This window comes from Rhineura floridana, chromosome 15, assembly GCF_030035675.1.
Source record: "Rhineura floridana isolate rRhiFlo1 chromosome 15, rRhiFlo1.hap2, whole genome shotgun sequence".
Classification (NCBI taxonomy): Eukaryota; Metazoa; Chordata; class Lepidosauria; order Squamata; family Rhineuridae; genus Rhineura; species Rhineura floridana.
The window spans coordinates 15690963-15717513 of NC_084494.1; the positions used below are offsets into that span (position 1 = coordinate 15690963).

A 26551-nucleotide genomic window follows, 5' to 3' on the forward strand; every position below is an offset into this window, starting at 1 on the left:
AACAGAAGGGAGTAGAAAAAGAGGAAGACCAAACAAGAAATGGATTGATTCCATAAAGGAAGCCACAGACCTGACCTTACAAGATCTGAACATGGTGATTCATGACAGATGCTACTGGAGGTCGCCAATTCACAGGGTAACCGTAACTCGTAATCAACTTAAAGGCACTTAACAACAACAACAACAATTCCCTAACTAGAAAGGTAATGCTTTGCTTCTACCCTACATTCAGTAGACTAGAGAACTAGGTACTCACCTGCCTAATGGGGTAAAGGGAGCCAACGTGCTGAAGCCCGCTGTACGTCAGCCAGTTGGTGATCTCTATACAGTCCAGGAGCCACTGGCGGCCTCGGAAGTCGCTGTGTTCACACAGCACCCAACTGTGTATGGGAATAAGCAGGGAAAGAAACCATGGGAGAAAAAGCATCAGCAGCCCAGATTACTTTGGTCCTTCATCGTTTGGGAAACAGTAATCAAAAAGGAGCACAGGCCATGTTTGTTGTTTACATTAGAGGCATGACTAGTAGCCATAATGGCCACATGCTACCCCCGGGATACCTTCAGCTCTTGCTAGGCATTTCAAAGATTTGGGGCATGGACCCATACACACAGATTTGCATATGGTAACATATGTATAGATGGAAATTTAGAATCTAAATGTCACAGAAGGCAAGCCACCTAATTTCTCATCCCAATCCACCAAAATACATTCTTCAATTCATTTGCACCCCAACCCAAATTGGATCCTCTTCCATTCATTTATCCCGCCTCCTCAAGTTAATATCCTGGGGGGGGGGGAGAGAACCAAGTTTTCCCCATACAATTCCTGTGGAGAGTGACAGAACATCATCGAGTCATGTAGCATGCAGGAGGGCAAGGCGGTCCTACATGCTAACTGCTCCAGACTGTGGGCAGCTGGAAGATTTCTGGAGACTGGAGCTTCTTATAATGAAAAAAAATAAAACAAGGAGAGAGGCAGTGCTGAAACCCTCAGATCACTCCATAAGTACTTTTGATTATTATTATTATTATTATTTTAATTTTTAACATTTGTATTTCTATGTGGATTTTAAATGATTTCCCCTTTAAAATCTGCACAGGAACAGGACGGAGCAGACTTAGTCCTGTCCCCATATAGAACTGGGATGAACCAGACTTGAATTGGTCCATCCATCCTTAGCTAGCCCTTACAATGGCCCACGGCCATGGGTGCAACAGCCTTGCAATAGGAGTTTATCCTTTACTTACATTCCACCCTTTACCCGCACAGAGAGGACATGGTTGTTGAATCCCTCAGCCTGCAGGCTGCGCACTTCACTGTTCAGCTCAATCTCCTTCCCTTCGAAACACTCCAGTCCGTGAAGGAAGATGGAGGGCTCAGAGAAGAACTATGGGGGGGAAAAAGAAGAAGAGCAGGGATGCAGGGCGGGGATGCAATTGGGCAAGAGGAAAGGGAAGGAAGGCAATGGCAAGAGTAAGGAATGTGGCAAATAAAACGCTGGGGAGGTGTATGGCATTGGTCAAACAGCAAAGTACAGGGCAACCTTAAGGCTGGTTGCAAAGGTAGGTCACTGAGCATTCAGGCCCCATAAAACTCACAACATCTGATAGGACATCAAAATTCTGTGAGCTTTTGTTGGTCAAATGAAAGATTTCTGAGACAATGGGTGTGCTCACATATCATGCTAATCTATTTAGCGCAGGGGTTCGCAAACTATGGCCCATAGATCACTAGTCGTCCACAAGCTTCATCCAGGTGGTCCGTGGCACGTCCACGTTAAATAGGGTTTTAATTCAATTTTTATTGCTTCTTTTATTTCTGATTTTGTATTATAGTCTGCATTCCATAGAATTCAATGGTAATACAACATAAGAAATCAAAGGAGCAATTAGAATATAATTAAAAAATCATACAGGACTTAGCATAGCACATTACACGAGAGGCAGAAAAATCATTAAGTGGTTCACCAAGGCTATAAGCAATTTTCAAGTGGTCTATGGGGAAAGGAAGGGTTGGGAACCATTGGTTTAGTGTGATGTGAATGAGCAGGAATGAGCTGCAAGTTGCAGAAGCCAGGAGGAAGATTTCAGAACTTTTTGCTTCTGATTTTGCTTAATTGCAGTTTGTCATTTTGTCTGTACTGACAAACTGTGGTTAACATGAACTATGGATAGTTTCAAACAAGCCAGCTTCAAACTGTGACTTCTCATGCTTGCTTAAACTAACCATAATTAGATTAACTACAGTTCTGGCTCCAGCAGACACAGACAGGTGTGGTTAATCAAAAAAGGAAGTTGAAGTTTCAAAACTTCTCTTCCTAGACATGTGGGAGGAAGAGAAGGGATGGGAAACCCCACAAGATTTGCTGCAGCTTGTTCCTGCTCATTCGTGGGCTGAAATGTGAGACACGCATGGCGTTTGAATACAGCCAATGTGGAGTGCTTTGAACATAACCATCATAATAAACATAATAACATCAGGTCCAATTTCTTTCATGTCCATAATTCCTGCTATATGTTTTGCTTTTTTAAAAAAAAATGTGGAAACTGGCTCTGGGTGAGTGGGTCAGGGAGCGGAGCAGTAACGAATGGGGAAATGTGGCAGTTTTGGGAACAAAGAACTTTGTGCACACGCAAATGGAAAACTCTGTTGCCAAGACATACATTTCCCCTAATGCTGCTATTTTTGCAAGAGATGGGGAAGCCATGTTAAACAATATGAGAGTTCATGGAATATGCATTGGTACTCTGATGGTCATAGTTGTTTTTGTGGGAGTCAAATATGTCAATAAGCTTGCACTTGTCTTTTTATTTATTTATTTATTTACTACACTTATATACCGCCTTTTTGGCATGTGTAATTCTTTCAGTTATTGCCATTTATGCTGGGGTGATTAAAACTGCTTTTGATTTGCCAAACTTTCAGTAAGTAAAAAATAATTTTTTAAAGATCTGTGATTATTGCAGCATGCCTTAAATATTTTGAATCTCATTTATTCAGACCTTGAAGCAAACTTTAAAAAACATGTACAAACATTGCCAGTGATGTTCACACTGGGAAAGACAAATGAAACAGGGAATTATGTGGATATGCTATATCAGGGGGTTGGACTCGATGGCCTTATTGGCCCCCTCCAGCTCTACTCTTCTAGGATTCTAAAAACATGAGAAGATCCCCACAGGATTAGATCAAAGATCCATCTACTCCAGCTTCCTCAGTGACTGACCAGATGCCCCTGGGAAGCTTGACATAAAGGAAACCACCCCTCTCTGTTGTTACTGCTGCACCCCACCACACAATTAATATTCATAAGGACATAAGAATATAAGAAGAGTCTGCTGGATCAGGCCAATGGCCCATCTGGTCCAGCATCCTGTTCTTACAGTGGCCAAACAAATGCCTCTTATGGGAAGCCCACAAGTAGGACCTGAGCGCAAGAGCACTCTCCTCTTCTGCAGTTTCTAGCAAGTGGTATTCGGAAGCATGCTGCCTCTGACAGTGGAGGTAGAACATAGCTATCATGGCTAGTAGCCACTGATAGCCTCATCCTCCATTGTATACCCTGTACCAGTCTGTTATTTTCAGCAAGCAAGTAAAGGCCTATAGCAAGATATTATAGCCTTATGTTAATCATAGATTCAGTATGTATTTGCTAGTGAGCCTGAAGGCTTGTATTCCCCTTTCAGGCCCCTGCCTCCCATAATTATCTGAACACCTAAGCTAGGAAAGGGCATGATGACCTGCCCAGTATAATGCTGGGAATGTACCTTGTTAGTTAGAGAGGCATCAAAGGAGCCCAATTAGGCATATATTCAAGAATATGATATCAGCGGACTTCCGGGAAGGGTGACTTCGCTTGTGCCTGCTTTTGGGACGGGCTCCCGCCTCAAAAGAAGCTTATTCAGATATAAATCAGTCAGAACATTTTTTTTTTGACTGATGAAATTTCTCCCGGGCAGGGAGAAACGTAGAGATCAACCTCAAAAGCCTGTTTTTGTTGGGAGGACTGGATTTCATTAATTTATGAGATAAGGTCCAGCCAACAATGCCGGACGGACTTCCGAACAAGCTCTATCTGCTTAAGCGATACGTTTATCTTTTCTTTAAAGAGGGAACGGACTAACAGGCAAGCACCCTTCTTTCTATTATTTTTTTTACTTGGTTTAAATTGTTGCAGCAAAAGGAGATTTGTCAGATTGATCGGCTTTGGACAACTTCTGGGTGAGATATAGTTCTTCTCTGTTATTCACGAAATTAACAGCTTATCTCTGTTTCTGTCGCAAAAAGCTGTCCTGGAAGTGCATTCTAAAGATAATAAACAGAAGAGGGATTTCTATTCCTGATTTCTATTCCGAGGAATATTATATTGTCTGGGACTATTCTCTTTTTGGTCTATTTTATTTTGACGAATCTGCTTCTTCACGACACCACTAACTGTTTTGATGCTGGGAACTAAATTTGTTTTGCATTCTTGAACATAGAGAGATAAGGCAGGTTGCTCTGTTTATACTGTGATGTCATCAAGCCTGGAATATTAACCCAATTGTTGCTGAAATAAGAAGTGGTTCTTCTTTATTTTTGTTTTGCTTTGTTTTTGTGGTTTTAAAAATGGCAATCAAGAAAGTGGCTGAGAATCTGGAAGTAATTATGTTTCAGAAAATAATGGATGAGATTGAGATAACGAAACAAACCCTGCGACAGGGTAGTAAGGAGCTGAAAATTGAACTGAGCAAAATGACGCAGGAGCTTAAAGAATTAGGGGATCCTGTGAGAGAGGAGAATGAGATCAGAGATGAGAAAAGAAAAAATAAAGGGAAGATACAAGTCCTGGAGATTGGAACAAATGTGGAATTGGAAAAAGATCTGGAGTTTATGGATTTTAGAAATAAAATCTACTGTTTGGAATTTAACGTTATCTCTGAAGAAATTAATGAAGATATTAGAGATAAAGTTATCAATGGCTTGGATAATCTTCTGGACTGGAATGATGTGATGGAGCTTGATATAGAGAAAATCTATGGAATTAACTGCAGCCATGTGACAATGGAAAAACTCTTAAGAGATGAGCCAGTGCATTTTGTAAAAAAGAAGAACACAGATATGACTTTACAACAGTATTTCAGCAACTTATTCAGAATGGATGGCAAGAAAATATTTGGGATAGAGGAAATTCCCATCAGACTCTTATTATATGACTATGGCTACAACAGCAAGATTATTATGGAATACTGATAATGGAAGATTGGACACTGAAATTACTGGACTTAACAGGACTATTGAAGATGGAAGATGGAACTAATAGGGATAATGGAATAATGGCTATTGAAATTATTGGACCTAACAGATTCTGATGAGATGGATTAATCGAAATGTTTATTTGGACTATGGTTATGACAATAAGATTATTATAATTATTAACGAGATGGATTAATTGACATGTTTATTTGGAGAAAAATTGATAGATATATTTCTTAAAGAATTGAAACCTCTCTTTGACTTTTTGTGGAAAGAATAAAGTAATGTTTATGAGATTTGATGATTAATTAAGATAACTACTGGAGGAAAGTGATTTTATAATATGATTTAAGAGACAGGATTGTTATATATTGTAGACCTATAACTGATTTGATATGTGACAAATGGGAAGTCAACATTTTATTTTTTTTTGTTTAATCATTTTTGTTTTGTTTTGTTTTTTGTCTTTGAATGTTTTATGATTTTGTTTTCTATGTTTTATGAAAATTTGAATAAAAATTATTGTAAAAAAAAAAAAAAAGAATATGATATCAGCAAGGTGTTTCATAGTTGGCTTAAGCCTAGATTATATTCCAAAGGTAGGTTAATGAGCAGTTGCTTGTTAGGGCAGCCAGGTGGACGAGTCAAAGGACGGTCAAAAGAAAGATAGTATAGCAACTGCTCGTTAGCAGAGATAGAAATGAAGATATAGTCGGCATATAGTATGTTAAGGATGGGTGCCAGGGTGTTTCCATATAGTTTTCTAACAATTAGTTGGCTTTTGAAGATGTCCTGTGAGAAGGTCAAATAACCAATTATCGGTGTTATGCTGTAATGTTCAATGCATGAAAAATATCATTTGTGTATGTAACCCTGCCAACATTGTATGTAATCATGCCAATGCCACATGCTAGCTTCAATACTATAAAAGTGTTGCGTGTGCCCAATGGGGTGTTCAGTCTGACCCAGCTACTGCAGAGCTGTGGACTGTTCCACTTTTATTGGGCTACTTGGCTGTATGCTTGTAAGTTACTCAATAAATTTTAACTCTTTGTAAGCAAATCTCTTGTCTGCATCTCATCTCTGGTAACCCAAAACAACCTGAAGTGTTACATCCATGAATTTGTCTAATCTTCTTTCAAAGCCATCCAAGTTGGTAGCCATTGACTATAACATTGCCACTGAAACTGGGCTCCTTTTTGGAGGAAGGGTAGGGTACAATTTTATTAATAAACACATAAAATATTTAGCTAACAACCCTTGATAATCCTTTCTAAAAGCCATCTAATCTAGTGGCCAATTCCACGTATTGTGGCAGGGAGTTCCATAGTTAATTAGGTATTGTGTCAGAGAAGCACTTTCTTTTGTCATGAACCTACTGCCAGCCAATCAGTGTTAGAACCTAAGAAGATGCTCCCCTAAATAAATGCTCAGACAGCACCTCCAGCGTGGCAGTGGTAGTAATGATCACAACTTACAATGGGGACTTTCTTCAGTGAGCGGATGGCCGTGGTGAAGAGGCAACCCATGGAGGTCAGTGTTGGATACTCGCCTTCAGAGAGAATGTGCTGGTCTCCATCAAATTGGGGGCAGTCAAACAGAATCCAGCTGAAAGGAGACAGAGAAGTGCTTGATTCTGCCACTCAAGGGGCAGCAACTCATGCTCCAGGCTGCATATCTGGTTCAAAATCTTTCTCTGCTCTGGCATTTCAAAATCCCAAAGTAAGACAGTTGCTCCAGAATGACCATTAAAGCAACACCCAATACTGTTTGTTCAGATAAACAAAGAAAATCTGGGATACTCTCAGTAGCCAAAACATAACCCTCCACATATTGTTGGACTTCAGCTTCTAATAGCTCCAGCCAGCATGGCCAATGGTCAAGAATGGTGGGAGAAATAGTCCTACAACATTTGGAAAAAGCAGCATGTTGGCAATCCCTGCCTTAAATCCTTAGAGCTAATATGATGAGTTTTCCTCATCTTCCCATTTACATTCAGCTGCCCTACTCAGGAAGCATCACTTTACCTGCCTCCATTGACCCTACAGGAGCGTGGGATGAAGTTCTCTGGAAGTGAGGCTTGGTCCTCCTTGAAAGAGACAGAATTCCCCAAAAAGTCTGGATCTGAGAAGAGTTGGATCTGGGGAGCCGAAAACATCACATATGAGCAAACGGGGGATATTGCAAAGATAGAGGAATCAGGCCTAGGACAGACGGAAATATGTATATCCTGCCAATGCAATTGTGTTTAATAATAGTCATTGCCTCTTCCCAAAGGAATCCAAGGAACTGTAGTTCTGCATTATGTGTGTGTGTGTGGGGGGGGAGCACACAGAAATATCTTAACTGAGAATTCTCTAAACTTTCACATTTTCCCAAGATCCCTTGGAAGAAGCCATGACAGACTGGACTATTATTATTATTCAGGTAGAGCCAGATACTGTACAAAAAGAAAATGCACAGAAGGTTCTCCATCTACACTGTACCCACTTCCTCCAGCTTTGCAACTGTTGTTTGCTTTTGCTTTTCCTAAATGATCTTCAACTCACCCACCCAATTATCTGTTCTGTGGGTCAATCACAGAATTTTAGATCTGGAGGAGATATTTAAGCAGAGGCCAGACAGCCATCAGTCAGGGATTCTGTCGTTACAAGATTCCTGCACCGAGTAGGGAATGGTTAGACCTTCACAATCTCTTCCAGATCTAAAATTCTGTGATTCTGCTCCATCTTTCATATCTTCCCATCAGCTAGCAGGGATGACAACTCCATCTGCTGCAGGTTCCTTCATCTGCTGCCACAGAACTTTGCATGCTTCCTACCCCACAAAATGGGATGTTTACGTGTCTAGTGGAGCTTCCAGACTAATTGTTTACTGAGTGTTCATGTTGGTATGGCTTCACAAAACATGCATGAAACTCATACAACGTCGCATGTTTATTAAGCATTCATCGTGACATGTTTGCGCGAGGTCATATGCCATTGTCAAATAGTGGTTGTTATCTCACACTTTCCAGTACAATTTTCCATCATTTTTCTTTTTGGACTTTCTGCAGTTAGAAAAGTAAAGAATAACTGCACTAAAAGGAGAGGGACAACAACCAAATTTTGTGTGAATAAACAGTTCCCCTGTAATAGCAGTGTGATGGGACTAAGGACCGCCCACGTGCTTTGCATCTGAAGTCCAGCTGCTCACCTGTGATACAAAGTGTAGACTGTGTTCACCAACCTAGGAGAGAAAGAAAAGGGATACATGATATAACGTTTAGGCAAGCCTAGAAAAGTAAGCTTTGTGTGGGTGACCAGATGGTCCCTGAGATCATTTCCTAAATCGAAGGATGTTACTTAAGAGAGGTTTGGAACCGGTCCATGGACCAAATTAGGGCTGGCATGGGTCCCTATTTGGTCCTACCCGTCTGTCCAAATGGCCTGTGAGAGAGGAGGACACACCCCTGCTATATATGGTCCTTCCCTCTTTTATCATCACAACCACGTGAGGGAGGGAGAGAGAAAGAAAGAGAGACTCGATGACCTTCACTTGCAAACATCATGGCTGAGAGGGGATTTGAATATGGGCCTCTTGATCAAAGTCTAACTTAGAACCATAACAAACCGATGGCTTTTCTAAGGGCCCCCGCAGAAATACTCACCCTATTTTTATCTATTTCCCAGAACACAGAGCTTGCACAGTCACATCAGAGGGTGAGCAATGCTTCCCACCCTCATTCTGCAGTCTGCTAAGGGGCAGGGGAAGACATCTGCCAGGAACTTCAGGGCTGTGATCACTGCTGCTGCGCCAGGACCACAAAACAGGCAGCAGCAGTAGCAACGAAAATGGTGAGCTGGCACATGGGTGGCTGTTTCATGAAACGTTTCACCCCCTAGACCTCCCCTCCACCCAATTTTGTGCTGAAAAAGTTCTGCACAGAACTTTTAGCTCATCCCTATTTAGGACATTGTTCCTTTGTTGCTGATCCCAGGCTATGGTCTGAAGGCACATGAGGTCAGTACCCTGCCGAAGCTAAGCAGGGTCAGGTCTGATCAGTGCCTAGATGGGAGACCGCCTGGGAACCATATGTAAGCAGCCTTGGGTTTCTATCAAGAAAAGAAAGGCAGGGTATCAATGTAATAAATAAATAATTTCATAAGGTCCAGGCAGACGAGTAGGGAGACAGAGGACTGGCGCTTGCTTGACAGATCTAGATGATGGAATGGCATTCTTACTTAGAACACAGCAGAGAGGGTGAGACACAAAGCTTATTTGGAAATACAAGACTGAAGGATACACAGAGCTCTTTCTTGGGATTGTTGGTTTGGTTTGGAAATAATTGTATGATGCCTCGCTGTTACATGTTCTTGAAAAATATTTTGAATAAAACAGTATGCATTAAAATGCAACCAATAGTGAGAATTAGGACTTGGACCAATACTGTTCTGCATCTCCCACATGCGTTTATTAAACCAAGGATCCCACTTAAATTTTAGTTGGAATTTTTTATTTATAACAATTTTGAAAATGGAAATCTATGGTAAATTAGTTTAAAAAGCATGATTACTGGCTCCAAGACCTTACTCCTTCTGATGTCCATAGAGTTTTCACTTTTTTTTTTTTTTACATTTATCTGTTATAAGTTGTTCCAATTTCTTCTTGGCAGTATGATACAATACTTCATTGTAAACCTGTCTCTTTATAAACTACATAAATTAAATCTACTCTCTCTCTTTCTTTTTTTTAAAGAGCTCTTTCTTGGGGGACAGGTGGATTTGGTAACATGGTTTCTGAACTGGGGATAATTGAATGCAGAGTTGTGGATGCTCACCTGTAGGATAGGTTGTACCGAAGAGATCTGGCAGTTGCTTGCTCCCCAGTCTTCACAGCTGCGGTACACTCCTTTCTCCAGGATATACTGTTCCCCTGAGTAATTCTTGCCTTCATAAGCCACCCACCTGGCCACAGAAACCGAAACAGTTTATCCCAACCACGTTCATATTCCCTGTGCCATGGTCACTTGCCTCATCCAGTTCCCAGGACCCCCACAGCCCTGTTTGCTAACAGATCTAATGTATGAAACTTCTGCCGACAGGTCTTCATGAGCACAAACATTACTCCCCTTCATTGTCCCTCTAGCCCTTGGTGCAACCTGAGATCCTTTTGCAATAAATCACCTAACCTTGTTAAGTCTGTGTAGCACCTCTTCTGTTCCATCTTAAGCTATCACAAACAGCAGCCTCAGGCTTTCCGTCAGAAAAAGAAACCTACTGTTTTTGTTTGTCTGTTTTGTTTAGCATTTTAGTTGGTCCTAATAAAGGAGATTTTATGCTACTGTTCGTTTAGATATATACTTTTTCTAATGGACTAGCATGGTTGTGTGCAATTTCTATAGATACCATTGTTATTTACACAGTATTTAACCACTCGCCTGGTAGCCAAAGACAATCAAGAATTCCATGTAGATAAATGAGTGGACTGGTGGCAGAGGACTCCTCTGCCAGTCCACTTGATTTCCACACTAGCTGTGGAAAAAGGAAAACCCCTTTCTCTTTGAGCAGCCAGATGGCAGAGGCGTTCACAAGTCCTCTTGGTAGAAGGTGTTTTTTTTTTTTTTTTTTAAAGTAGCCAGATTTTTTTTACTAGTAGACTTCATTTTCATTCTGGGCATTAGAGATGGCGGAGAAATGTGATTCAGTTCACATTCAAAGGTAAATGTACATAATTTGCATTTCCTGAAAAAATATGCAAACCGAAACATAGCCGTCCTTAAAAAGTCACACTCCTCCAAATTTTGCCATGCTGCTTTCCAGCCAAGTGATGTATATAAAAAGCATATACCAAGATAAATGTGCATAAAAATGCATGTATCAGTGAAAGGGTCATACAAAATGGATTTTATTTGGGAAAATATACTTTGGAAAAATGTGTACATTAAGCAAAATTGCATTCAGGAATGCGTATATTAGGAGAAATTCACACTAAAATGCTGATGAATGTTCATGATGACTGTTTTAAAAAAATCATTAACAGATTCAGAAATGTGGAGAATTGAACCTAAGATTTTGAAAAACCAGAAACTGAGAGAAACCGAAATTAACAGATTCACCCATCCCTAATGAGAACGTAGATGCTCCCATCTAGTCAGAGATTTCACAGCTAGAGACCAATGGAAAGATGGAGCTGAACCCTATAAAATGGCAATGCTAGCAACTTGCTAACAAAGTTTTAACAAAGCATCCAAAAAAGGGAGAAATAGAAGCAATATTAGGGCAGTAATCTGCTAGGGTCAAATGGCAACACCACCACCTCCAAAAAACCAGGAACAAATGGAGTCTAAAATGTGGTTGTGCAGGTGGGGGTCTTTTCTTCCCCTGCAGCCAGCACAGAACTGTAAGTGATTAGCCTCTTAAGAGGCCAGTAAAGCATTTTTGCTGGCTAGTAACTTTAACGGGGGGCTTATTTACAAGGCTGCAGTTGCCTATACAGTAGGCCCCGCTTTTCGGCGGCCTGCTTCTCAGCGGCCCGCTAATACGGCGGTTTTCAATTAGAGTAAGGCCTCACCCATACGGTGCTTGTTCTGCTTTTACTGCGTTTTTTCGGGCGTCGGGCGCCATTTTATTGATGGAGTTCCACTTTTTGGCAGGTTTCGCTTTTTGGCGGGGGTCTGGAACATAACCCGCCGTATGAGTGGGGCCCTACTGTATCTAGATTTGTTATTGCCTTCCACAATCTGCTTGTTGTGATCACCTTCCCAAAGGTGCGTCCTTATCCTCCCTCATAGTCCATTTGTCTCTGGCTCTGCCTTTCCCCAGGATACTCACACTCCACTCAGGACATGGATGGATTGCGTCGTGGTCCCATAGCAGGCCAACTCAACATCCGGCAGTGCTTCGCTGAGCTCAACGCTGGGGCCCTCTTCAAAGTCCATGGCCTCAAACAGCACAAGGGCTGGGTCCAAGAAGTCCTGCCCAGAGAAGAAAAGGAAAATGTGTCAGCAATCAGCAGCAATCTTTGTCCTTCCTAATGAGTTTCCAAGAAAAAGGAGCCTCCCTTGCGCTGCAATCAATTGCCTCTTCCTCGTCCCTCTAGACCAGCCTTTCCCAACCAGTGTGCCTCCAGATGTTGTTGGACCACAACTCCCATCAGCCTCAGCCAGCATTGCCAATGGTCAGAAAAGATGGGAATTGTGGTCCAACAACGTTTGGAGGCACACTGGTTGGGAAAGGCTGCTCTAGACCTATGTTATAGAAAGGGAGGAAAGGTGGCAAGGATAGACTCAGGGGAGGAATAAGTGGAAGCAGAAGGTTTAGGGATTTTTTTTCCCATTGGTGTGGAAGCATTATTTAATTTTTTTATTAACTGTTTGCTAACAACAATAGAACAAGCAAATGCTAAGGCTGCAAAAAGGGAATGAGTTTGTAAAGAGCCCATCACCAGGGAAATGCTAATTAAAGGGACACTCAGTAATACTGTGGCTTGGAGGAAAATAACTAATTTAAAAACCTGCAAGCAGGATGATTATTAATTGCCACCCTGGGCTCCTGCTGGGAGGAAGGGCAAGATATAAATAAAATAATAAATAAATAATATTAATTATCCAATTTTTCTACAGAAACTATACTCAAGTGGTTCACAATGTAAAAATAAAAGCAATAAAACTACAAATGAACAGTATATCATTATAACAGCATCAGTTACAATGTTCTAAAATAAATAGTTGGATATCCCCCATGCTCCCTTTCTCAGTCCAAAGACATGTGAAATAATCACATGCAATGTACACAGGGAGGGTTCCTTTAGACAAAAACAGTGCATCATCCTCTCTTTTGCAAACTACAGTCCGTATTCTGCTTCCACACTGGCCAACAGGCCCTGGAAATGCATTTTAAGTGGCTTCCACTCCCCTCAAACAATCATCCAGCATTCCACAGAGCACACTCAGTCAGTAACAATCCTTTTTTGGGGGGTGTCCTCAAATTTTTGCCTAAAAATTATTTCGTTTTTCTGCAAACTTTGGAGATGCCCCCGAGCCTGCTGATTCGCCCCTGCTCTCATGTGTGGGTAGTATTATTCTGGCTACATAAGCGATAGAACACTGGAAGTAGAGGGAATGACAAAAAAAATTAAAAAATACATTATGTCTGAACTAGTCGTGTTTCTTCCTGATAACTGTTGAGCTTAGACACTTCTCATTTTAGGTACTTGACACTGGCTATATGGCAAGGAATTTTTCTTACCCCTTGTGAGGATGGAGGAGATTCAGTTTGCATTTAAAGGTGCACTATCCAAAACAGTGCACGGCCTGAAACCCAGCTGCCCTTTGAAATTCTCACTTCCCCAAATTTTGCAGTGCAGTTCTCCGGCCACGTACTGTGTGCAAAATGCATATACCAGGAGAAAATGTCCATAAAAATGCAGCTATTATTAGGGATATGCTAGAATTCCACCCTGAGAGCCAGTGTGGTGTAGTGCTTAAGGTGTTGCACTAAGACCTGGGAGACCAGGGTTCGAATCCCCACACAGCCATGAAGCTCACGGGGTGACCTTGGGCCAGTCATTGCCTCTCAGCCTCAGAGGAAGGCAATGGTAAACCCCCTCTGAATTCTGCTTACCATGAAAACCCTATTCAGAGGGTTGCCACAAGTCGGCATCGACTTGAAGGCAGTCATTTCCATTTCCAGAATCCCACCCAATTCAAATTTCATGTCAAATTTTCCATTATTTTGCTTATTTTTTAACATTGCAGATCCAATTTTTACATAGTGATTTTCTGCAGCTATTTTCAAAACCTGATTTCACCTCTAAAATATTGATATTAATATAGATATTTTCCTTTCAAAAAAATCAATGTTTCCTTTAAAATTATCAGTATTTCCATTAAAAATACCAATATTAATAACAGTACTTTATGTGAGGAAACGGATCGGTAAAAGAGGTGACTAGCGGACAAAGAACAAACTCGAATTGATACCAGCCTGTTAGATCGATAAAATGCTTTCAAATTGGCACTGGCCAGTGGATCCCATCCCTAGCTATTATTGAAAATAATGAAGAAGCATTATTTCAGGGGAAATTGCTTTGCAAAAATGTGTATAAGAAGCAAGACTGCATGCAAACATGTATGTATTTGGAGAAATCCGCACTAAAATTCTGATGAATTTTCATGAGGATATTTTAAAAAGGAATTTGCGGACATATGGAGAAATGCACTTAAGATTAGAAAACTGAGAAACAGAGAAAAACCAAAATCGATAGATTCACCCATCCCTTCCCCCCATGGCAATAAATCTCCAGTCCCTAACACTGCAAGCGGGTAGGTATTCTCACTGTCCGGATCAGCCGAAGTGACACGAGATCTTCATTGTAGCCCCCCCACTGCGTCCAGTCATAGTACTCTCCTTCTTCCAGCAGGTACTGGTGCCCACGGAAACCTTCCTTCTCATAACCAATCCAACTAACAAGGGGAAACAATCAGACAATGAGAGTGCATACAGCATAAAAAACAATTTACTCTCCCTTTTCTTGTAGACATACAACCATCTCTGTTCTCCTCCATCCCCAACACCTTATGAGACAACAAGCAATGTTTTTTATACCGGGGATGGGCAGAAGGTGTTGTCTGCAGTAGACTGACAAAGGTTTCTGACTCCCAATTGTTTAATAATAGCAACGACAACACAACTTTTTCAGTTGCTGAAATGAAGAGAGCTAACCAGGACTGGGTTTTTTTCTAGGTACACTATGATCCCAGTTCAGTTCTGGTACTAAAATCAAATGCCTAGGCTCAAAATGTGCTCCAAGGCACCTTGTTTTTTCCTTCTAACTATATGTCTTTTGTAGGGATAGGGGAGAATTTTGTATGCATTTTAATAAGTGACTACCTAATCTGCACTTCTCAAACCAATACGTGAACTGAAACGCAGCTTTCCTTCAAAATTCACTTTTCTGAATTTTTTTATGCAATTCCCAATGCCTACAAAAATGCATAGATTAGGGGAGTGTGTGCAAAAATGCATGTATTAGTGAAAATAACATGCAAAATGCTTTATATTCGGGAAAATTGCTTGCAAAAATTGTGTATATTAGTCAAAACTGCATAAATGTGTTTATTAAGAAAATCCACACTAAAATGCTAATGAATTTTCATGAGGATTTTTTTTTAAAATTGCTAACTGCTGCAGAAATGTGTAGAACTGAATTTAAGGCTAGAAAAATGGGAAACTGAGAGAAATCAAAATGGACAGATCTGACAAGATTTTGTACTTGGCTCTGGCTGGTAGATATTTGGGTACTGGTTAAAAAAAGAAAGGTATCTGACAAGCCTGAAATCTGCCTAGTTCTGGTATATCCCAGTCTTTTGACTCTTCACACTATTCAACAGTCAACAAAGATATCTCTTCCACTTTTTTTAAAAAAAACCCACAAATCTGGTATTTCAGAAGGAAAGCAGTAGTAGTTTTGCCCTGAAAGGCAAACCATTTCCCACCCTTTTCTTTTTTATATATATCAAAATCAGATTATACAAAACACATTGCACATATACCATGGAACTATACAGATCCAAAAATCATCATATTACATCCTTCAAATTACAAATAACATTCAAAAATATTAAATATTTATGAAAAACATATCCCAAGCAGGCAGGAAAAAAGAAAAACCCATTAAACCATTCTAAAATATGAATATTGAGAGATATCACTCAATTTAAAAAGTAGGGATACCACTCTTGCATCTTGATGTTATGGATATTTATTTCTATCCCACTATACCTTTAAAGCACATTCAGTGCACATTTCCCCCCTCAACGAATTCAGGATCCTGTAGTTGGTACCTCACAGAGTTACAATTCCCAGCAACCCTTGACAAACGACAGTGCCCAGAATTCATTGAGGGGGGAAATGTGCTTTGAATGTGCTTTAAAGTGTATAGTGTATGTGCAGCTTTATAAATTGGAGAAAGGTCCCTGAGCATAGTAGAATCTTCTAACCAAAAGGAATGCAGGAAGCTACCTTATAGAGAGTCAGCTGGTTTGCCCAGTTCATCACTGTGTAGCCCACTGTTCTCCAACCTTGGGTCCCTAGATGTTGTCAGACTACAACTCCCATCTACCCCAGCCAACTTAGTCAATGGCCGAGGATGATGGGAGTTGTAGTCCAACAATACCTGAGAACCCAAGATTGGAGAATAGTGATCTACACTGCCTGGAAGGAGCTTTCTAGAATTTCAGAGGGGTCTTTCTCTTAACACTACTTGGAGATGCCAGGGAATGAACCTGGGACCTTCAGCATGCAAAGCATATGCTCTCCCAGCACCAAGTGGCAGTCTCTCCCCTGCAAATGGAAGTTGATTAGCCTGAAGAAGTTCCCAGGTTCAGTCTCAGCCAGGCCTGAGTAGGAGTCTGCTCTTGACAACCGGGTGTTCAGCAAAGGCGAGAGGAGGGGCAAGCAGGCAGGGTTGAGAATGGAGCAGGGTGCAGGGGCCCAAGACAGCATGTTATCAGGGCTGGGCTGAGGGCCAATTTCCAGAGCAGACAGTGAATGAAGGAAGGTGCCAGAAGTCTGCTGCTGCTACTCCTATTTAGACTGATGGGCCAGCTCTGAGTCAAGGGCTTCATGGGCCTAGGTGGGCCTGTGAGAGACTGCAGACAATTATTGCTGCCCAGGTGGCTCCTTTGCCCTGCAAGATTTGGAAGGGAGGGAGGCAGAGTGTTGATGACGTAGAAGACCAAACCCTGGGCCCTAACCACCAGGTGCCCTCTTTTGAGACATGCACCACCCCCAGCTCTTTAGAACCTCTTGTGCTTCCAGTTAAAATGTAGCAGAGCTAAGTAAGATCCTTCACCCTGAGGTACGGGAGAGCTGCTGCCAGTCTGAATGGGCAGACCAAGGATCTCACTCAGGATAAGGTGACTTCCTGTGCTGAATTAATGGGCACTTCCTGTTATCTGCAGCACATTCTTCCAAACACTCACCAGCCTCCCGCAATTTTCAGAGAGCCTGCAGTAGACATCTTGGAGTCCTGGTTGTTTTCTGGCTTCTTCAAGTTGTAAATGTCTCGACTTACTTCCCAGCTATGGCCCTGGAAATGTGGCTGCTCATAGATTAGAGCCTGCAGAAGCGGGGAGGCAGGGAGAGAAAGACAGAAGGTCACAAAATGTGGAGGACGATAAAAGTAAAATGGCGCGTGTCTACTTCGGCTAGAAATTTTGGGCCTATCTTGCTTTAAGAGAAAAGAGCAACCACAATGATGAGGGGGCTGGTGCAACTTGCCTGTAAGGAAAGGTTACAATTCAGGTCTCTTGAAAGCCTTGGATTTCTTTTTATAACAAAGGAAGTTCTTATCCTTATGGGTAAGGTGGTATGATTGACAATGTGCAGCAGGTGTCTAGAAGAGGCTCCTGCATGAAGAGCTCTTCAGCCCATCAGCACTACCGCTCTCTCCCTTCCCTTCTGCATGTAAATCTACTCGCCTTCATTTACCTGTAGGCCCTGCACTGCTGTTTAAAATCTGTAATCACCCTTCCTGCCCCAACACCATAAAATAAAGGATGCCTGTTAATGGACATGTTTTGGCAAAATCTACACATTGGCATATTTAGTGCTATTTGATTCTACATATAACATTTCAGTTTTCTGAGGTCCAAACTATGGCAAGCCCTGCTGATGCTTCTTGCTACAAGGTATGGTTCTGGAGCAGGTTCCTGGGAACTGTAATTTACCTCTCACGGAGCTACAATTCCCAGCACCCTTAACAAACTAGTTACTAGGACTCTTTGGAAGGAGCCATGTGCTTTCAATATCTTTTAAATGTATGGGGGATGTGATCTAAGTCCTTTACCTCCCTTTTCTGCTGGGATGTATTTCTGTCCTATGATCAAACTCAGCAGCAATTCTTTTCCCCTCTTACCTTAGGCTCTCCAGGCTTTTCTACAACAGGGCAACCCTGAAATGAGAATACACCAGAGTTAGAATTCCAGGAGTGGATTTGCCCACTCTGTCTTCCTTCTCAGTTCATCATTCCATTTGTTCTGTGAACATTTTCTATGACCACCTTCTCCCAAATGAATCTATCAAGTTCTTCTGAAGAGATTCTGCTCCATGAGCCCTGACTATTTGCAGTTGTTCAGGAATCAGAACAGGGTCTTTTTAACTGTGGCACCCATTGATGTAATGGAGGGGGAACACAGGGGAGTGCAGCTCTTTTTTCAGAGCATGAATGATTATGTCATCTGGCAGAACACCAGGGTAACTGACAGGCTCATCTTGCTTTGGCAAGTGAGTGAGGTGACAAGGAGGCAGTCACGTTCATTTGTGGTAGATTAGTCAAGGAGGATTTTTATAAATGGCTGTGAGAACATGGAAACAATTAACCATCTGAAGATGGAATGATTATTTTGGGAAATAGTTACGTAATCTGTTGTCTTGTATACACCCAAACAGATAGTATTTAAGCTTTACCTTGCTGTGTATTTTGCTCTGTACATATGACTATGTTGTATGGCAGGGATCAGGAACGTCTGGCCTCTGAGCCAAACTTTGCCCCCCCCCCTTTTGGCCTATGAGGCTGTTTTGGACAAAACATGCTTCCCTGTCCTACACCTGACATCATATATAACATCAGGTGTCAGCCGGGTATGGGTAGGGCTTAAAGGAACCATCTGGAGCAAGCAGTGCAGGGCTGTTTGCAAAAGAGCTTTCAAACAGGCCGCACTGTGCTTTGGAGTCCCAACAACTGGGGCTTCAAAGCACAGCATCACCTAACATCAGTAATGTGATTGACAGGTGGGCAGCCCAGCAGAGGTGGGGACATAAGGATCTGGCCTGCCAACCAGAAAAGATTATCCACCTCTATGTATGGTATGTTTTTATTTTTGGTCTTATTTCTTATTTGTTGACCATAATAAAATTATGTTTTCAAGTATGGTGTTTTGGGGTTTTGGTTTTCCTTAGAATTGTGTTAACTACCTTGCAGCTTTTTTAATAAAAAAGACTGAAAATGTTTTTAATAAATTAAGTAATCAAGGGTTGAGTAATCAATAAATACCCAAGCAGGTGTGAACTGGGCCTTCCTCATATAAATCAATGGCATACAAGCTTCTCATCCATTTATAGCAAGCAATGCAACGGTAGAATGCATTTTAGGAAAATGCTTGTGGGCTTCCCATGGACATCTGGTTGGCCATTGTGAGAACAGGATGCTGGAGTAGATGGGCTTTTGGTCTGACCCAGCAGGCTCTCCTCAGGTATTTATTTATTTAACAAAAACACTTGGTATGCTGGAATTCCATTTAAAAAATCAAAGCAGTTTTATAACAATGATACATGTTCTTACGTAAAGTGTTATTCTGTTTAATATCTGCTGTTCCTATGCAGTTCAAGCCTGCTTTCTAGAAAGTGTAAACAGCAAGCAAATGCCCCAAACACATATTTTATTTATTTATTATCTAGCTTTGTTGACTGCACTTCATCACTTGTAGTGACCCTAGCTTATGCACAGCTAAGTTTTAAAACAGGGGGAAGACGCTGACAAAGAACACTTACCATCTTAATTGGATGCATAGAGCAGATGGTGGGATCCTTTGCTCCCCAGGCTTGCAAAGTGGGATACCCACCAGGTTCTAAGACATAAGGGTCATCGTCAAAGAATGGTTTTGAGTAAACAAGCCACCTGTGGAACATACAAAGAACCATGAACGACTGACAAACCCTGGTAATAACATGTACCCAGTTAACAGAGTTGAAAGATACATCCTAAAGGCAATCCTATATGGAAACAGAAATGTGCAACCTGTGATTGGCAGACAGTGACCATGTTCATACATCATGGTAAGCCATAAACTGTGGCTTAATGTGCACAAGGAAAACTGTATCTGCTTTGCTCCTTGTCGTTCAGGCTGCAAGGAAACAAACCACAACCCCCGGCTTAGCACTGTATCTGAACCAGGGATTGTGGTTTATTTTGCTCCAACAAACCATAACCAGCAAGCCAAGAACAAGTATTGGCTACAGATCGTGGTTCCTTGGAAGTGAAGCAGATCACAAACACTGCTTTAGATGCAATAATGCTAAGCCAGGGATCATGGTTTGCTTTGTCCCAGCACAAGTGGGAGGGAGCTGGGAGGAGCAATGCAGGTGCAATTTTGTTTGTTTATGGATCCCACCAGGTTTTACAGAAAACAGGGGTGGAATTTGACTTGCATTGTGTGCCCCCATTTTCTGAAAAGAGAGGTGGAAATGCACTGGAACTGGCAGAACAGTAAATGTGTCTCAACCCTAAGAGGGAACTGACCTGTTTGTGCCCCTAACAGTTATCAGTAAGTATCCTTACTGGCTAAGTATCCTAAATAGACCTAAGAATCAACTCATTTGAAATGTGGTGTTGGAGGAGAGCTTTGTGGATACCATGGACCACGAAAAAGATAAATAATTGGGTGTTAGAACAAATTAAACCAGAACTATCACTAGAAGCTAAAATGATGAAACTAAGGTTATCATACTTTGGACACATAATGAGAAGACAGGATTCATTAGAAAAGATAATAATGCTGGGAAAAACAGAAGAGAGTAGAAAAAGCGGAAGGCCAAACAAGAGATGGATTGATTCCATAAAGGAAGCCACAGACCTGAACTTACAAGATCTGAACAGGGTGGTTCACGACAGATGCTATGGAGGTTGCTGATTCATAGGGTTGCCATAAGTCGTAGTCGACTTGGAGGCACGTAACAACAACAAGAAGCCAAAGGTATTTTTCATCTGGATCTGAGCTGAAATCAACTCAGGGTGTGTATAGATGTTATTTAAAAAGAGGACTTAATGCTATTTTTCTCCCACATAACAAGTTTGGCTTCCCCATAGCTTCTAAATGCTTTTGACAAATGCACCTGATCAGCGAATAACATCTGTCTTGCACTTCCAGCTCCATGCTTTAGGGATATTATTGACATTTTTAAAAAGGCAAAATTTATCCAATTTACTGTTTGTTCAGTGCCTTTAAAAGAGATACACAAAATCTATGTTTGAAGAGTTGAAAACCTGCTCCTGGGGAAGTAGGTTCACAATAAGATCATGAGACCTACTGGATCAGACCAAAGGCTCATTTACTTCAACATTCTGTTTTTGCAGTGGCTATCCAGATGCGTATGGGAAGTCCACAAGCAGGACATAAACATAACAGCATTTGCCCACAGTTTTTCCCCAGCGACTGATATTCAGAGATATATTGCCACAAGCCCCACCTATTCATTGCAATATTCAGCCAACTTCTACCCCAAACAATTTTCTCCAAGCTTGTTTTTAGGGAGAAGAATGTACATACAAAGAAAAGATATGAACACAACTGCTTTGATAGGAGTTCCATTACTCAAAATATATCTAGCCACATTTACATGTAACACTAAACCATGGTTTGTTTTAGCCATGGTTTGTTGAACAAACCAGGGTCACTCTTGAGATTAACAAAGTAACCATGACTTGTTTCATCTAATATTGGTTTTGTCTTTTACATGTTGTTGACTTGTGTCTCTATTGCCGAATAAGTATCTGCGCTGCAGTACTGAAACAAACCAGGATTAAAACAGGATTGTGGGTTCAATGTCATGTGAAACCATGGCTAACACAAGCCAAAATTTATAAACCAACCTCAAACCATGGGTTTCATATTCTGGTTTGTTGGCCACAAACAAACCATAGTTAGTTGGCTGGGGTTGGTTTGGACATACAAACCAACCACAGTTAAGCTAAGCAAACTATGCTTTAGCATTACTTGTGAACCAGGCCAAAGTGTGTCCCAATCACAATTTAGCCTTCGCACAATACTTCTGCAGGCCATGATCCAATACGAAAAAGCAGAGTGTTTCTCTGTCTATCTCCCTACACCATCAAATGACTGGGTTGTGTTGGAAAACGAGGGAGCACACACACACACAAAAAATTATGTTCCCCAATATAATGCATTTTTTGTTATTTTCATGAATATATGCATTTTATGCACATTTTCTCCTAAAACACATATCTGTGCACATTATTTGGATGCAGAATTGCATCACAAAATTTGGAGAAGCACAAATGTCGAAGGATGTGTTCCGGTTCGCATATCGTTTTGGAAAGTGTGAATTAGGTAGATTGGTGTTAAAATCCATACCAAACCAAACTTCGCCTAGTTCTAGGTCACTTTTCATACTGTGAATGCTCATAGCATTTAAACATGTCCCTTACAGGCCAGAGTGTACAATGATAGAAGCTGCCTTCAATGGCAGGCTGTGGATCTGTGTGTCCTCCGAGGAATCTGTGAACTTCCATTTTATGCCTTCTCCATTCTCCTCAGTAAACAAACTGATCTCTGGGATCTTGTAATCCTGAAACACAGAGGGTTGGTCTGTTAAGGGGGAGAATAACAACAAGAGAACTCTTGTTTTGGGGCCAAATTAATTCCCAGCAATCAGAAATGTACTGCACACTCCAAATACTATCCCAAGCCCTTTAATAATCATGTTATCTAGACTGTCAGGACAGAGATATCTTACTGGGAAGAGTTCTGAAGACCCGTGCTGACATAACAGCTGCAGAATATGATGGCTGAGGTCCAACTCCCAATTGCAACAATTAAGAACCAATGCAATCAAGACCACTGATGCATGTATAAGTTAATGTAGAATTCCCCCAACCTTGCTGTCACCAAATTGGCCCATTCCCATCCTGACGAGCACAGAGCTGCTACCACTGGGAAGATGCTGCTGCCCCTGTCCCCCGCCCCTGTCCCCCTCCCCCATCATCATGAGCCTCTGCTGGTGCTAACCACAATTGCTAAAAGAGGAAGCAAAAGCTTCCAAGCTCCTCTTTTTGGTAGTGTGGAAGGAACAGAGGATAGGGAGCATGGACACTCAGGGGAGCCTAGCCATTCATGTAGTGCTAAACCATGGTTTAGCGTTGTGTCCAAACATGGTCATTGGCAACTCATAGCAGCCCTTTTCATGCATTCAGTGAAAGCTTAAGGAGTGGGGGGAGAGAATTAGGATTGTGCTTGGTGTCCCAGCTCTCAATGTCCATGTGCTTAGCCAAAGTCTGAATAAAATCTATAACACACACTCTGCATGACTGGGAACTCTCCAACAGGCAGAGTCCCCAATTACCCATACAGAGCTTATGAGTGTACAGCAAACTTACGTCCTCCTTCTTGTACTTACCACCCTTCCTTCTTTCTTTCTTTCCACCTATCACATTGCATAGGGCAGCCTTTCCCAGATGTTGTTGGATCCTCACCACCACCAATTATCCCTAGTCAACATGAACATTGGCCATGAATGGTTGCAGTTGTAGCCCAAGGACATATGGTATTGGGGGGAATAGCTTTCCACGTGTGAGGCCTGCATTTCCAACCAACTGGCTTCTCCAGGAGAAGAAAAACATTATTCTCAAATGGAACTAAGTCTGGCTTACCTGCACGACCCTCTTGAGTGAACCAATATGGAACGGACCATTCTCGACTGCTGCCCCTTCTTTGTGGGATGTTCTCCAAGGGTTGCTGATCTCCACATCCCCTTCTGCCAGAACACACTTCCGCCCCTGGAACCGCGGCTTCTCGTATATCACCCAGCTGGAGAGTACAAGACAATGAAGCTGGGTTAATGCCAAGTCGAGTTATGAGCACGATGTGTAATCTAGGGCTGAGTTAGCTGTATAAGTAGTGTGACAGTTGAGTGGCCTGAGTATACACACACCTTTCTTCAAGGTCTATAAAGGCAAAAAGCTTCTCATCTGTATTAGTCATTGGAAATATCTGACAAAAATGTTTTATTATAACAATGAACATGGAGTTGGGCTGCTTGAGGGATTTCTGTGAATTTTGAAGTGAACGGACCTGATCCGCACCTCCCGGACTAATTTGCAGATCGGAACAAAGGCCACATCCACAACAGACATTTAAACAGTCACGGTGTCCACCAAAGAATAGGTAGTTTATGAAGGGTGCTTAGAGTCATTAAGGGACCATTATTCCCCTCGCAGAGCTCCTCTTCCCAGAAGGAAGAGGGGTTGACTGTTAAATCACATTGGAGCTCTGTCAGGGGAATAGAAGTCTCATAACAGCTCTCAGCACCCTTCAGAGACTAGACTTCCCGGGATTCTTTGGGAGAAGCCATGACTGTTTAAAATGGAATAAATGTCTGCTGTGGATGTGCCCATAGTTACCCTTCAGATTTTGAACTTCTCTATTTTCTTTTATACAGCTATTGCCTCAAAACAATACAACAATGTGTTTAAAATAGATATTTTAGGATAAAGTAAGTTTTTCTTTTTGATTTTTAAAGATGTTTTATATATGTTTTCGGAGCTTTATCATTTGTTTGCCACCCCGGGCTCCTTTTGGAAGGAAGGGCAGGATATAAATGTAATAAATAAATTTAGCAGATAAAATATATTGTATTGATAAAATACACATTTAAATACAAATTAAAATATGAATTTACAAAACTTTTGCAGATTACAGTAGGGCCCCACTTTACGGCGTTCCGCTTTACGGCGTTCCGCTTTATGGCGTTCCGCTTTAAGGCGTTCCGCTGATGCGGCGCCTTTCATTTTCAATTTTAAAGGGTTTTTTTTCCCTTTTGCGACGTTTTGCACCATTTTCGCGTCGTTTTTGCGTGACACGGCCCATTAAAATCAATGGGGTTCCGCTTTACGGCGTTTTCCGCTTTACAGAGGGGGTCCGGAACGGAACCCGCCATATAAGCGGGGCCCTACTGTAATTGTGGAACAAACTTATGAACTTATGAACAAACACATGCAAAATTTCCACACACTGGAAAAGGACTGACCTGTCCGTCCTTAGGCAAATAGCACACAAGCTACCCAAACACCCTGTGGTATTGTCAGTTGACATTTCTTTCTTTTTTTCTCTGATACTTTTTTTAAAGTGGGGGATGGGGAGAGAGAAAAAGAGACAGATAAAGAGACAGAGAGACACTTAAGAACATAGGAAGCTGGCTTTTAATGAGTCAGACCATTGGTCCATCTAGCTCAATACTGTCTACACTGACTGGCAGTAGCTCTCCATGGTTTTGGGCAGGGAGTCTCTCCCAGCTATGCCTGAAGATGCCATTGGGGGATTGAAACTGGGACCTTCTCCATGCAAAGCAGATGTTCCACCACTGACCTACAGCCCTTCCCTTGACTTGACATAGCTGCAGCAAAGAAAAAGGAATGGTTCATCCCATGATGTGTGTGAGCAGTGGACACAATGCTAAGAATAATGGGAGGGAAGATGGGTAGCCCACTGAGTAGGTACCAGTGGTTTAAGGGTAGGAGCCTGGATAGGTATGGTGAGTAAGACTGCCTGCAGGTGTACAGGAAAACAAGATCATCTGCAGGCTTCTCCTCTTACACACACACCTTTTCTGTTTGGCTGGGAATTCGTACTGCCTCATCATACCTTCCATCTAAAAGGACCTGTCACTGAATTAAATATAGATTGTCACCCTTCCCCCTACATGCTTCAGGTCAAGTGGGCTATTTTGTTTTAAGAACATAAGGAGATCCCTGATGGATCAGGCCAGAGGCCCATCGAGTCCAGCATCCTGTTCCCACAATGGCCAATGAGAAGCCCCTGCAAGGAGGGACTGAGCACAACAGCACTCTCTCCTCTCCAGCAGTTTCCAGCAACTGGTATTCAGAAGCATACTGTTTCTGACCATGGACATAGAACATACCCATCAGGGTTAGTAGCCATTGATAGAGTCATCTTCCATGAATTTGTCTAACCCTCTTTTAAAGCTATCCATGTTGGTGGCCAACAATTCGTCTTGTGGGAAAGATAGAGAACTCTGAGAAGGGAGAGCATGAAGAACCTTGAAGTTGCCCATCCACCATTAGCACCTGGACAGCAGACTTTGCAGGCACACAGGTCAGCTGGCCATGGTCTTCCTTACTATGGTGAAATGTACAATGTTTCCATCTAAATTATAGTAGTTGCTTCCAAATGTACAGCTCTGTATAAAAGTTAGCATATGTAAATGTCATGCAAATCTATTTCCTCTTTTGACCTCCTTTTTGGGGGGCGTGATGCAGTATTTGAGTGTAAAAGCCCTCTCCCCACTTGTGATTCCAGCAACTGGTATTCAAAGGCATACTCACTCCAACAGCAGAGGTAGAACGTAGCCATTGTGACTAGTAGCCACTGATAGCCTTATCCACCATGAAGTTGCCTAATTCCTTTTTAAAGCCATCCAAGTTGGTGGCCGTCATACATCCTGTGGGAGTAAATTGTGCCTCAAAGGTGTTTTGTTCAAGTGTATGTTTGGCACTTAATGTGCCTAATGTGCTAATTGG

General features: G+C 41.8%; 1 protein-coding gene across 3 annotated transcripts in view; it reads right to left on the bottom strand.

Annotated features, from left to right (window-relative positions):
- CRYBG2 (crystallin beta-gamma domain containing 2) overlaps nucleotides 1-26551 on the bottom strand; it is a 67932-nt gene that overhangs the window by 7001 nt on the left and 34380 nt on the right. For all 3 annotated transcript variants that reach the window (XM_061597284.1, XM_061597285.1, XM_061597286.1), the window contains exons 5-17: nucleotides 23666-23822; nucleotides 22445-22584; nucleotides 19771-19897; nucleotides 18137-18172; nucleotides 17202-17338; nucleotides 14555-14681; nucleotides 12049-12191; nucleotides 10056-10182; nucleotides 8432-8464; nucleotides 7264-7376; nucleotides 6715-6844; nucleotides 1249-1388; nucleotides 257-380 (exon numbers count right to left, since the gene is read on the bottom strand). In XM_061597284.1, coding sequence (XP_061453268.1) covers nucleotides 257-380; nucleotides 1249-1388; nucleotides 6715-6844; nucleotides 7264-7376; nucleotides 8432-8464; nucleotides 10056-10182; nucleotides 12049-12191; nucleotides 14555-14681; nucleotides 17202-17338; nucleotides 18137-18172; nucleotides 19771-19897; nucleotides 22445-22584; nucleotides 23666-23822 — 1534 coding nt within the window. The remainder of the gene's footprint in view (nucleotides 1-256; nucleotides 381-1248; nucleotides 1389-6714; nucleotides 6845-7263; nucleotides 7377-8431; nucleotides 8465-10055; nucleotides 10183-12048; nucleotides 12192-14554; nucleotides 14682-17201; nucleotides 17339-18136; nucleotides 18173-19770; nucleotides 19898-22444; nucleotides 22585-23665; nucleotides 23823-26551) is intronic.